This window comes from Ambystoma mexicanum, chromosome 2p (genome assembly GCF_040938575.1).
Source record: "Ambystoma mexicanum isolate Mex_15411 chromosome 2p, UKY_AmexF1_1, whole genome shotgun sequence".
In the NCBI taxonomy this organism is placed as follows: Eukaryota; Metazoa; Chordata; class Amphibia; order Caudata; family Ambystomatidae; genus Ambystoma; species Ambystoma mexicanum.
This window is the reverse complement of record NC_090923.1, coordinates 768,222,699-768,236,728: the sequence shown is the minus strand read 5'-3', so window position 1 is coordinate 768,236,728 and position 14,030 is coordinate 768,222,699. Positions and strand designations below refer to the sequence as shown.

Here is a 14,030-nt window from a genome sequence, read left to right as displayed (position 1 = left end):
GATCATCAAAACCTTAAAGTCCTACAATATGCCCAAACAGTCAATAGTCGTCAAGCCCGCTGGGCTTACTTCTTCTCTCCCTATAGAATCCTTTTTACATTTTTACCAGGATGCCAAAATCTCAGAGCTGATGCATTATATCAAAGGGATTTCCCCAAGGTTCAATTTAAGGCAGACCGAATATTTCCCAAGGCAGTTTTTGTACAAGTTGTTACAGACTTTCTACAGGAGATCCAACAATCCACTATTGACAATCGAGAATTATGCCAAGGTTTAGTGAGTACCCATCACATGGTTAAGGAACAGAGTTATTACTTCAAAGAGGAAAAGGTCCTAGTCCCTTCATGTGTCATGATTCTAAGGCGGCAGGTCACTGGGAATACGGAAGACGCTTGATCTCATTCAAAGCCAATTTTTGTGGCCTTCTGTGTCTGTAGATGTACGAAATTATGTGACCGCCTTTACAGCCTGTTTGCAATCAAAATCTTCACATCAATTTCCTATGGGCCTTCTTTCTCGGATGCCCATCCCTACAAAACATTGGCAAATTATATCAACAGACTTTATAGTTGATCTACCACCCTCAGAGGATAATACAGCCATCACGGTCACCATAGACTACTTCACTAAACTAGCACATTTTTCTGCTCTTCCCGGAATTCCCTCCGCATCTCAGATGGCTCGTATTTTTATTTCTGAAGTTTTCTGCCATCATGGACTTCCTTAAAGAATTATTTATGGCAGGGGAAGTCAATATGTGTCGCAATTTTGGAAGATAATGCGCTCCGTACTCCAGATCCAAAGGGCCTTAAGCTCTGGATTTCATCTGCAAACGGATGGTCAGACTGAGCGCCTTAACCAAACACTGGAAGGTTATTTGCGATGTTTTGTGTCTGCCGCACAAGATGATTGGGTAGAATTATTACCCTTGGCGGAATTTGCATACAATAATTCCACTCATAAGGCTCTAAAATCGAGCCCTTTCTACTGCTCTTATGGATATCATCTGTCATTCCTATATATTGCATCGCCATCATTTTTGTGATTTCCTGGGGTGGATTCATTGATTGCGAACATTCATAGAAGTCAGAAGTTGGCACGGACAGCCCTATTGGATGCCCAGGAACGTGTCAAACGATATGCAGACCGAAGACGAAGAGCAACACCTGCCCTTGCTATAGGGGATCCTGTATGGTTGTCTTCTAACTTTCTACCCCAGTATCTGGTGCCTTCCAAGTTATCCCCAAAGTATTTCGGTCCATTCCGGATCTCTCGTCTGGTGGGTGTTGCTGCTGTGAGACTTCACTTACCTCTCTCTTGGTCCCGTATCCATCCAGTGTTCCATCTCTCTCAGATAAAACAACATATCTCGGACCGGTTCTCAAGGTCGGTGGTGCCTCGCCCTCCCCCGGTAGCCACGTCTACAGGTCCGGAGTTTGAAGTTTCAGGAATCTGTGATTCTCGCTGCTGTAGGGGTAAATTGCAATTTTTGGTCGACTGGAAGGGTTATTCTCCCGCCGACCGATCCTGCTAACCAGCCTCTGGGGTTCATGCCCCCCGGTTGATCTGCCATTTCTATCGGCTTCATCCGGGCAAGCTGGGTTGTCCGCCTCTGCGGGGGGGGCATGCTGTCACGTCTCCGTTCTCCAGAGTGTCATGGTGGCAGATAAATCACTGGCGCTATGTCTGTGCTCGAAGCATTAATCCTGGGATTCGTAATACTCAGAGTCCTCCCAAGATGGCAGTGGTTCACAGACCTATACCACTCCAGCCTTCTACAGTTTCTATCACAGTGGAGTCTCCACCCTCGGACGGTCAGGTGACTGTATTTCAATCAGGAACAGAAACACTTCATGCATCGCTACACTGTTGCCAGACGCTCTGTAAGTTCGCATCTAGGACTCCTCTTTGGAAGCTTCATATTTCTGTCTACTCCTTACCTCTGCCTACTATTAATCTTTGGTATCTTCGCAGAGATCTATCCCTCGAATAGGCCTCCCTTCTCGGCTCGCGTACCAGGGCTCCTCCCGCGTGCATTCCTCAGATGCCAGTCCTTTCTCTCTGCGGCCGCACATCATCTGCCCAAGAATCATTCTTGATCCGAAACAGTAGGAAATGTATTTGAAGGTTTCGATCCCTTTACTAGCAATCCAATACTAACCCCTTCCTTTATCTCCCTTAGACTTAAAATTCCAGCCGATCAGCAGTAGGAAAACATACCTCTTAAATCCTGTTGTTTCCCAAGCGTTCAGACCCTTCTCCGGGACTGTGGAAGGAGAATCTGGTCTCTCCGGATTAAGGCAATCCACTCATTCCCAGGTAGCCATTCCTTTACTCCTGAAACTTCTAAACTGCTGTATTTCTCTAATTTGTTCATTCACTTACCTTATTTCATTTACACCTCTTAGACACCAGCCTTCACTCGCGGGAAGATCACCTTACCTGCCTGTCTTGCCTGAGTTGGCTTCTCTTCGCATTCCATTCCAGCGATGAGTGTCCACCCATCTCCTGACATGCAGCATCAGGGTTTTCTACCCCAGAGGGTTTCCCTGGGATTTCTACGGTGCCCAGTTCCTCCATTTGTAGGTTGGGGGCAGTAGACCCTACAGGGATTCTCACAATCTTCTCAAAGACATCTGCAGACCAGGTTAGTGATTCTGTGACAGAGTTCCTCTTTGTGGTACACATTGAATTCCGATTGGCATATAGTTCTGATTGGCATGATAGCTATCATATACAAAGATTCTGAACCATTCACTTTGGCCCAGGCCTATGAACTGAATTGCTGGTTGTAGTAAACTGAAACCCTTTGCCCTGCCTATGAAAGTATTTGTGCTTCTGATTCTTATAACCTTGTCTTTTTACCACTTTGTAAAGTATCTGAAGCACCATTTTGCTCCCACTTCAGGGGAGCTGAACTTGTTCAGTAGCTTATTGGTTGCGTATTTGTGGTTTATTAGTGTATGATATTGAGCTGCTCTTGCTAGTGTAATGTTTTCAAAATGACTGTGTAAATAAATGTATATTATTTTACCAAGAAACCTTGAGTACGTGTTTGTTTGAATCACTGTATTTGTTGGTCCTATGTGTAACTTGTTCTACTGCTCGCTGAACTCTTGATATAAGTCTGGCTGCTCAGCCACTGCTACCACATACCCTTCTTATGTTTGTGACCCTCTTTTGTATGAGATGTTTTAGAATTCTCTTTGTCATCTTTATTGTGCTGCTTGCCCTCATCCCTTTTCTGAGTGGCCTCAGAATCCTTGTGAGTAGCCCTGTTGGCAACCCACAAGTCAGCAGCTTTTGCTAGCTTCTTGGGATCAATCTCTTGAGTCAGCCAAGTGCTGTCTCAGCTCAGGATAGCAGGCATCAAAAGTAAACTCCAACAAACGCAGATTTCTCATTCCTTCAAAAGAGTTTAATATGTAACCCTTAACCCAACCATCTAAGTTTTTCAAACATTCACACAGCCAGGTAGAGCAAGGGGTACCATCAGTCCTTTAAAGGGTCCTAAACCTCTTAAGGTACTGGGAAGGAGTTTTCCTATATCTAGCTATCAAAGCTAGCTTCACATTTTCATACTCCCATCTTTCAAGTTCCCCCACCTCCATTACAGCATCAGTTGCAACCTGGGGGAGCCTAGACACAAGCCAAGGAATCAACAGATTCCTTCCAACCAATCCAAAATATCAAGTTTCACATCATACATACTCACTGCGTCTTTAGGCATGCGAGGTCGCTTTGAACTGGAAGACCTAGTAGACTCTGGGATGGAAACATTTTCGAGAGACAATTTTTTCATTTCAAGAGCGTGTTGCATTTCCAATTTCCTTAGTTTGATGTCCTGATGTTTGGTTTAAGCTTGGACTTGTAACCTTTTGAATTCTAACTCAAGTCTCATGTTCTCAAGAGACACACATTCTGGACTCGGTGATGGACCTTGTGGGCTCCCTGTGGCTAAAGGTTGAGGCATAAGGGTGAGATGAGGTAAAGAGGGGCTCTCTTCCTGAGACTCCTCTGACTCTTCAACAATATTAGAGTTAGACTCTGAATTATCATCCTCATTATCATTTTCCACATTTGTTGAGTTAGTAGGTATGACAGGCCTACTATCCAGACTTTGATTATTCAACAATCTTGCAATCAGTTCATTTTTCTTTCCTTTAACAGGGAGATTCCTGATTTTACACATTTCCTTCAGTTGATCTACTGATAAAATGATCAGGGCTTCCTGCCTGAAGTTATCCATATCTGGCATGCTACAATTGCTTTTCTAGTGGAACTTAGCCTTATGAAGGTTTTTAGTTGAACAAAAGCAAAGCAAATTCTTAGTATACAAACTCTACAATATATCCTCACTGCCTGCCATCAGTGTTAGGCAAAGTTTGTATGCACTACCCTCTGGGAACACTACAAACAGCTCTGACTATAGGTACAGGAAACCCAACCTTTGGTATACGCTTGTACTACACAGTTTCGGTAGCGTGTTGGGCATCCAGGCTTATCTCAAGAGGGGTCAATGTGGGCTGTAGGAGAGTTACACAGTTATTCACAGTGACAAGTATTCAAATACACACTTACACTCAAGGTTTCCTAAATAAACAATTATTAATTTATCAGTCAGAATAAGCCTTCTTCAGAAGGGAGCAATATAACAGTAACACATGAATACACTTTAATACTGTACACTTTTAGTTTCTAAATCAGTAAAGACCCTTTTGGGATGCCCACAGACACAACCCACATCCTCAGGTGACTTCAATATCTAGGGTGCTGGGGACATTAGTATCTTCCTGGTTGCATTTAGAATACTGTTATAAGTTGGTATGAGAAAAAGGTTATTAGAACAAGAGACCACACATATGTTTAAGCAGGAAATTACTTTTGGATCCCCACAACAGAGTCATTCAGTATAATAGGCTAGGCCAAAGTCAATGGGCAAAAGTCTTATATAGGATGAAGGACTTCTGGTAGGTAAGAAGAAAAGTATTTGCACAATGTTTTAGAACTCTTTGAAGAAAAGAAGAATCATATGTGGGGGCACAAGCCGTTAGACTTGTGAGTAGCAGAAGATGCAAGCAACTTTACAGCAAGAGGTAAGTTCTCTCAGACTTTGTTACAGTACCTTTGAATGGAAGAAAAAGTGCAGCAGATGACTTCTGTTCCTGTGCAGCTCTGCAGATCTCACTGTTCCTGGGCCTCAGTCGTGGGGACAAGAGGGAGGACTTCTGGGGACTCCTGCACTGCAATGGGATGGTCACCGCTCACAACCGACTATCTTCAAATCAGTGGCTGCTCAGTGTTTCAGCTTCTCGTGTCTACCGCAAATAGCAACACTGCGATTCCTGGCTGTCAAGATTGACTTTCCTTGCTTCTGGGGTCCCGCACTCTGTTGAGGGGGCTCAGGCTTGGCCAGTCCTGCTTCTTAGGAGTCTCAGGCTCTATGCCAGCTTAAAAGCAACGCACACAATCTGGTGTTCCTCTCCCTGGCTATATACGGTTTTCAGCAGCAACTCTGGAAATTCGCCCAGCTCCCACCAACTCAAAGGGAGAAGTCGTCCTTGCAGGGGCTTCTCTGTCGATACAAATTTGGAGTTTCAGCACAGCAGCAGGGCTTCACCGGACAAACCAACGGTCCAGGAGTTGCAGCAGGTGTCCTCTTCATGCTCTTCTTCTGATCTTTCTTCCAGTGGTCGACTCTGCCTTCCAAGCCAAAAGTCTTGCCTTTTATTCAGTTCTCTCCCATTCATTCCAGCCTAGCTGTCAATCACCCAGCAGGGTGGCTGTCCTTGCCGGACAGTCAGCCGGCCAATCATTACAGAGTGTATTTGGGTCTCCTAGGAGACTAAGCACTGGGTGTTTTGGGCACCTCCCACACTTCCTGCCTACCCCAGACACCCTGGAGCCAGAGGTGGGCGTCACTCGTGAATCCCGCCAAAGGCAGAGTGAACAATGGGAGCAAACCTGGTTTGGTGCGCAGAGTACATCTCAAGAAGGACCTTTTCACAAAGAAATGGTGAAAAGAAAAGACTGGGGCCATTTTGACAAAAATGGCACCATTGGGTGCTTTACTGCTGCTTCGAACGCAGCCTGCGGTCAATGCACACCATGGTAGTTAAAACGAAACCAGTGCCCCAAGCCATTCAGTGAGGAAAGGGTAACACACAATTTTACATGATAAGCTAGACAAAGGGGATACTAAGTAACCCCTCCAGCACCCTTTTGTAAGATAGTGTGTGCTGTGTCTAGAAGGTTACAAATGTAAGTAACGCCAATTTCACTTTACTGCCCTGGGAAACAGTAGTTTATCCTAGAGAAGGTATTTAAACCTTGGGGAAATCTAACAGACTTCCCTGTGCCACTGCACTGAAGGTGCTGTGTGACACAAAGTAAAAGATGATGCCTATGGAGTTTGTCAGGCTCCATAACCAAAAGAAACACAAAGCTCAGAAATCACATTAAAATACATGAGCGAGTGGTAAAAAAGGGTCTGACTCTCTCCAGGTTAAAAAAATCAAGTCCTCAAAATCCAACAAAGTTCCTGGGGTCTCTAAGGTGGAAGGAATTAGCACATTTATAAGAATTCTCCCTAATACAAAACCTGCGCAGATGAAGTGCTGCAGGGATACCGTGCTCAGAGCACCTACCGGCCGCTACGGTACAGAAAGTGTCCATGAGCTTGCAGGTCCTCAGAAATTCTTGCTCTAATGTAGAAATGTGGCACTGACAATGTGATAAGGAAGCACATTTCAGACTTTTCAGACAGTCCTTACATTTAGACTGTCTTCTTACTAAGTGCACAGTCTGCCATGTTGTGGTCCTTTAGTGTAATAGCTTTAAAACATATTCTCTGCATACACATTTTCTTTTTTACAGAAAAGCAAATATTTCATAATTAGTTCTGCCTGTTCTCTACACTAATGACACCTCCAGGGTGCTGTTAATTAACGCCTCTTTAGGCTGGTGCATAAAGGGTGGTCTGAACCTCAGAATACAGTGCTTGCCAGCCACTTTACACTTGAGGTGGTTGGTGTTGGTAGTGCCCGAGTGCCTTCACGTCGCCAATATTGGTAGTGCCTGAGTGCCTCGGGCCGCCTCACTGCATACACACACATACCAGGAATTACTCATAGACACGTCTGTACAGTGCGAGGTCCCAGTGGCAACTGCCGTATGGGCGTATTTTATTAAACACGTGCATGCATGAGCCTGAACGAGGCTCGCACATGCGTACACACTATCCACTGTGTAACATCTGGCAAGATGGCTGCTGCCATGCCATAAATCACGGCTTTGAAGGAGTGGCGGACTTTAATTATTGCCATTACGCACTAGCTCAGAATCCATACCTCATATATGCCAACATTCCGATGCACCTGGGAGGGAGATTTCATAAAAGAAATCGGGAGACAACAATTTTCCCATAGGAACGCACTGGGAAAATAATTATTTTAGGTGGGAGAAGTTGAAAAATAGCAATATTTTTCACTGTAAAATCGGGAGTCTCCCACCTAAATCGGGAGGGTTGGCATGTATGCCATACCTTCATGAAAAAGTTACTTTCTGCTGAGACACAACACTTTTCCATTTGAACACGTACTTCTGAATCAGGCCCTCCGTGTATCAATTCAGTAGAAAGGCGTATTAGTTGTGTTGGTTAGGCTTCTTTTAAACTATTTTTGCTGCGTCATTCTTCAAACAGTCGGCTGTAGATTGGGTAATTTTCAAAACAGGATCTGTCTTGGCTGCTCGCAAGTGGACTTTGCTGCACATGGGTGGTTTTCTCTACGGCGAAGTTTTTTCTTTCTTTTGAGTGTGATCAGTAAAACTACGATGGAGTTGCTGGAGGGAGGCGCGACTCTCCTTTTCTTCCTTGTTTTAACCTGTCTACTTGCCTGGCGACAGAAGCTGAAGAGGCAGCGCGTTTTCTTGCCGCCTGGGCCCACTCCCCTGCCCCTAGTGGGGAACGTCTTACAGCTCTATGGCAAGAGCCTAATCAAGGCTTTGCTACCGGTGAGTTCCCCCCTTGTTCTTCTACAACAGAGGTCTGCCTACTATTGTAATGCTTCAAATTGGAGGAAGCACACTGGGGTATATGGCTACCCTCTTCGAAGTGATTTTTTTTTTTGGGTGAGCTGTTATAGAGCCCGCAGAGAGAGGACGCTTCCCTTATGCTTGCGTGAAGGTTGATACGAGCATGATTGGACAGTCGTGTTCCGTAACATGTTAATAATTCATATATATAATAACACGAGGGAACTAGATTGTGTGCATTGATTAAAAATGTGTGCTTATCGCGTACACCTCGTAACATGCAACGATTTGTACTGTGGTGTTTTTCATCCAGCAGTGTCTGTTTTCACAAGGACTTTGTCCAGACCTTTCATAGTTATTAAACAAATACTGGACAAGACATGTTTCCCTAGACTTCCGGGATATAGGCTGGCTCGTGTCTCCCCTTGCAACATTGTATCGATGATTTCGCAATCGACTGTTCTGGATATATTTTATTTGTGGAGGAACACCCAAGCGGATGCATGACTTTCCTGGGCTGTAATGGAAGGGTTTCAGCTTAATTAACGTATTGTTGGCGGTGGGTGGGGGGTAGCATACCTGCCTACATTTAAAAATCAAAAACCCTGCGATATATGCCCTGCCTACATCCACACAAGAATCCGCCCATTTGCACACGACTCCGCCCATACGCCCCACCCACCTGTCAAAATCACCAAAATGAAAGGGAGTACTGGCAGGGATGTCATTTCACCAAAATGCTAGAGGTAGTGGAAGTGACATCACACAACCCTTGACTCCCGAACTGAAGCGATATCCCGGGAAGCGATGGAACACAACCTTTCAACAGGAAGTGGCATTGTACACTACGAAAAATATGGTTATAATATTACTATAATGTGATGTAAATTTCATACAAGAATGGATTGCCATATGTAACGTTAAGCTCAGTGTGTATAGGTCCATATTACCAACTTACTATGTATGCAAGCAGACGTCCATGACCAAATGATAATGATGTGTTATTATATAGCACTTACGCTTGAGCGCTTTATATAGAAAACATATACACCACATATCACCCAACCTGTGTTGGTACTCATTTATCAACCCCAGAAGGATGAAAGGCTGAGTTGAAGCATTTAAGAACTGACTCAACCCTGAAGTGTGCCTGAAATAAACCTTTAATGAGTCTAGCAATTATTGTATAGAAATCCAGAAAGACACATTATTTGGTATCCCTATTCTTTCTTATTTAAGGTCAGTGCTGAAAGTGTTAGACTTGTGGCACTCCTGTTCTTATTTTTCTTCTTTTTTTTAAGGAGCATGAACAAGCAAGCCAGCCACTCCAGAAGTAAAGAGCCACATCGCATTAAAAAAAAAATCGATTTTAGATGTCGCAATGGAGACCCAGAGGTCGCAGTTGCGACCTCTGGCGACCCCTAAATGACATCCCTGAGTGCTGGCAGACTTCATGCACTTTAAGCACCCGGGGAAGATGCACCTCCCCTTAGCTAAGCCGCTGTTGGAAACTGCTGTTCAGTGCTTCATCCTCCATTACCCTTTTATTGGTGTACTCTTGTACCCTTAGCATACATGCCAACCCTCCCGATTTAGGTAGGAGACTCCCGACTTTTTGTGAAAAAATATTGCTATTTTTCATGTTCTCCCACCTAAAATACTTCTATCCCCAATGCATCCCTATGGGAAAATGTGCAACTCCCGATTTCTCAGATGAAATCTCCCACCCAGGTGAGTCGGAATGTTGGCATGTCTGCCTGAGACCTCGGTTTCGGCCTCTTCCACCTGCATCTACGTACCTATTGCGAAGACAACACAGCGAAGTTCCCATCTTTTTTGTCTGACACCCTGCATCTTGCCAGAACATCATTGCCCATGCCATGGAAAAGGAGAGGGGGCATCTATTTGTGATCCTGAGTTCTATTTGCTTGATGGTCTGATCCAGTGACACTACAGTCTCTCCATCTTTGCCAAAAAAAGAACACACATTCAGACCCAAGTGTCCAATGCATCCAATAACACGACTGAACTCTTCAAAATCTGCAGGGAACTTGTCAACCCATCCGCAGTAGCTTGTGCCCCTACTCCTTCGCAGGCCTTTTGTAATGCACTCGCCTCTCACTTCATGTCCGAAACAACCTTGTCACGCACTCCTCCAACCCAACTCTCCCTCTAGTACCCCACCACTACCCACCCCCTCCTCCTCCTTCTTTCCTGCATCCCTTGAAGAAGTCACCAGAGTTGTCAACACCATGACGGTCTCTTCCAAACAGGTTGCCCCATGCTCTTCCAGAACCATCAAGGACATCTCTCTTGCCCCTGTTCTTGCTGATCTCTGCAACCACTCCTTTGCCACTGGTTCTTTTCAATCCTCCCTCAAGCACTTCCTTGTGCGCCCCCTCCTTAAAAAACCCTCTGCAGACCCTTCCTGCCCAGCCAACTACCACCCAATCTCCATCACCCCCTTCTTGGGAAACTGGTCGAGGAGTTGACGCTCCCCCAACTCATCTCTCATACCAAATTTGTTGGTGGTCTTCATAACCACCAATCTGCATTTCAAGCATGCAGAGGCATGGAAACTGTTCTTCTGAACAACCATGAAAAACTGTTTGCTTCCCTCGATTCCAACTCCCCTGCTCTCCTCATCCTCTCTGATCTCTCTTCTGCATTTGACACAGTGAACCATTCCATCCTCATAAAAAGGCTCCACGATACCCTGGGTATCTCGGAGCAGGCACTGGACTGGCTTACCTCCTTCCTAACTCCTGGCGGTGCAGCTCTCTCTCTTGGTTTGGTCAACAGACCCATGGGATACCCTTATGGCACACATGGGTAGGGGTGCAACCCTGTGCCCCTAGTGTATGTTTTTGGGTACCTGTGGGTGGCCCACAGAGCATGGTACGGGCTGGTGGCAGCTCCGTGCTAAAATGACTGCTGCCCTGAGCGTCCTCCATTTTGGGATGCCCAGGCTCTGTCATTGGAATCGGTAGATTCCTGATGGAGACAAAATGGCACCTATGGCCTCTTGCCTTCCATCGCCTGTTACCTTGATCTTCCCGAAGTCCGGGGAGACCCTGCCTCTGTCCCTCCCCTCTGACTGGCTGTTGGGTGGAAGTTCCATATATGGTAGTGTGGGAAAGTGCTGACCAGACTGGCTGCAGCCTTCCTAATGACCGTATGTTGTGGGTACGCCTGTGGGTGGGACCTGGGTGAATGGGGTGTGTGACAAATACGCATTCTATGTTGTGGGTGTCTAGTAAATGGTGGTTGACACAATGACTGAGACAGCCCTGCCCGAAACCGGTATGAGTGCAGTATGAAGTGTTGAATGGCTCGGTACTCGTCCCAATACACATAACTTGTTGTGAGTGTCTGGAAAGAAGTGAATGGCCTGAATGCACTGTGTGCCTAATTGGTTGCCTGCATCAATGCCCTTAGTCGTGATTGGATGCTTGAGTATGACCCAGCAGAATGAATGGGAGATCAACAGTATATCTGGGGACCTCTCACTGCTAGGAATCGTGTTCAGAAGCTGAAGTCCACTATGACGAGTAACTGGAGTAACTGAAGCTTGACCTTGAAGACCTGCTGGAAGAGAAGAATTGCTGTTGCTCTCCTTCACAATCTGAAAGCTGCTGTGCCTCCAAGGACTGACCCAGAGAGGACCTGGTAAGGTGCCCTCTTCCCGAGCTACGAGGGACCATCGTGCACCAGCTGATCTTTGGCAAAGCTCCCTGGTAGACAGACCTTCGACAGGCTGCCGACCTGAGACGGGGACTGCTGCGCAACCCCAAGAAGAAGCGCCCGGACTGTTGTCCGCCACTGTCGCCAACTGCCGTCGTCGACCAGAGCCGCCATGCTCCCGTTTTTGCTTAAGAACTTCATTGATCCCAGGACGCTCTCGTCCGCATCGTTGCGGCTGTTTCCTGCTGGAGAAGGCCTGACCACCGACGCGGCGAGGAGCACCTACCAGTGGGTTTCCCGCCACCCAAAGACCACAGAGACGCTGATGACTCGATGCCCTTGCTGGGCCACAGTTCTTCAACTCTTTGCGGTCCAGAACTACCGACACCAAGGTGCCCCGCACGCCTCTTCCTTGCAGGACGTTCACGCTTTCCCACCAACGAGCACTGCTAGGGACGATGCGGCCACTTCACCATCGTAGCTCGACCTGTTCTGCGTCGGACGTTTGACCACCCCTGACTCCTGCCTTAAAGGAAGGGTCATTGATTCCCCGACGAGGAACACTATAATGCCAGGTACTTTGGGATTGCAGAACTATTGGAAAGTCTAGGGGGAACAATATATGGACTGGGCTGGTGATACATCTTTGTTTTACTGGTTGCCCAGGTGGGGGATCTCCACACAGAACTGTGTCTAGGTATCGGGGCCAGTATTCTGCCAATTGTTCAACCCTCTTGCTTTCCGTCCTCTCTCTACTGCTGGTTTCTTCTTTATTTTGATCTCTGTGTCATTCTGACCGTATGCACTTTAATGAGATCTGATAACGTTAGTGGTACCACTTTAGAACTGTATATATTTACCATTGTTGATTTTCGGAGTACAAAGTGAGCTATCGTGAAAGTGTATGTAACCTTGAATATTAATTATATAAAGACTGTGTTTTAACCGATACAGGGTGTGGACATTCCTTTGTGGGTACTTGGGGACTACACTGCACTTAAGAACCAGCCCAATCACATCCTGGGAAGCTAGGCCTGATTGTTCGACCACGTCTACCAATAATAGAGAATCTTGGCTGGGGTCCTCTGTGCCTCTCCTCTACAATAATAGAGAGCAGAAGTACAGACACCCCCCTCCGGCCTTTACACTGGTGGCAGCGGTGGGATGCTTATGGTTTTAAGAATCAGCGTATAACCATGCCACTTACGAAGGATATCTGCACTTTATTAAATTAAGGTTTAATTGTGTACAAGATAACTGCATTGCAAGCAATGGAATCTATTGCGAATGGTAAATTGACTCGGATGAGCTTAGAGGCTCTCCAGAGTGCTTGTGAAGCCAGGGAGTTGGACTTTGTGGATTAGTCTAGGGCTGAGCTGATAGCTGCCCTAGTGGACTACCAGATCGATTGTGAAACTCTTGAAGGGGGCAATGCGACCAATGAGGACTCTACCCCGGGGGATTGTCGCCAAATCTGATTCTGGGAATGCCATCATTCCTGCTGCCTCTGTCCCCAACCCCAGACGTTCCTTAGAGCTTGAGTTATTAAGGATTGGCCTTTGAATATAGCAAGTTGGAAATAGATGCTGAGCTTAAGAAAGAGGAGTTGGCACAGCAAGTCGAACTCAAGAATAGGGATCTTGAACTCAAAGACAAGGACACTGACTGTCAGTGAATCCCGTAGAGAAAGCTTGAGTGGAGACTTCAGCGAAACCAGTTGAGAGTGTCAGGTCCCCAGCAACCAAGTTTATGAAAGATTTGGTTGGTGTGTATACGGAGGGTTCTGATATCCTTCAATGGGTTGAAGCGTTTGAAATGGCTTCTGCAATTCATGATGTTGAGAAGAGGGATTGGGCTAAGTGTTTGTTAAGCAGAGTGCCTCAAACTGGATATGACTGTATTCTGAAACTGAGTGTGGAAGAAAGGGGTCTGTATGAGTGCAAGAAGTCTGCTTTAATTGCCAAATTTGGCAAGACGCTTACTCAATATCTTAAACGGTTCAGAGATTTTAAGAAACGGGAGAATGTGTCTTGGATTGACTGGGTGAGTGCTGCGCACATGAACATGATGGGGTGGATTGATGGTTACAAAGTGAAAACGTTTGTTGAATTGTCTCACCTCTGGGACATTCTGGATCCCTTTAAGCTGGCTTGGTTGGCTTACAAGTGGGTCTCTTACAGGGTGTCCCCTAAGAACTCCAGTGGGAAGGACAAGGACAAAGAAAAGGGGGCCTCCCAGAAAGCTGAGGAGTCCCAAAAGCAGTCACAGTCGGGTAAACCAAAACCTTCCTCTCCGAAGACCCAAAAACCTAG

At 46.0% G+C, this 14,030-nt stretch overlaps 1 protein-coding gene across 1 annotated transcript in view; it reads left to right on the top strand.

Moving 5' to 3' along the window:
- Positions 1–7,720: 7,720 nt before the first annotated feature.
- Positions 7,721–14,030, top strand: part of LOC138566772 (cytochrome P450 2G1-like) — a 747,200-nt gene continuing 740,890 nt past the window's right edge. Inside the window, exon 1 of the mRNA XM_069644419.1 lies at positions 7,721–8,013. Within this exon, the coding sequence (XP_069500520.1) occupies positions 7,834–8,013 (180 nt within the window). The 5' untranslated portion in view covers positions 7,721–7,833. The remainder of the gene's footprint in view (positions 8,014–14,030) is intronic.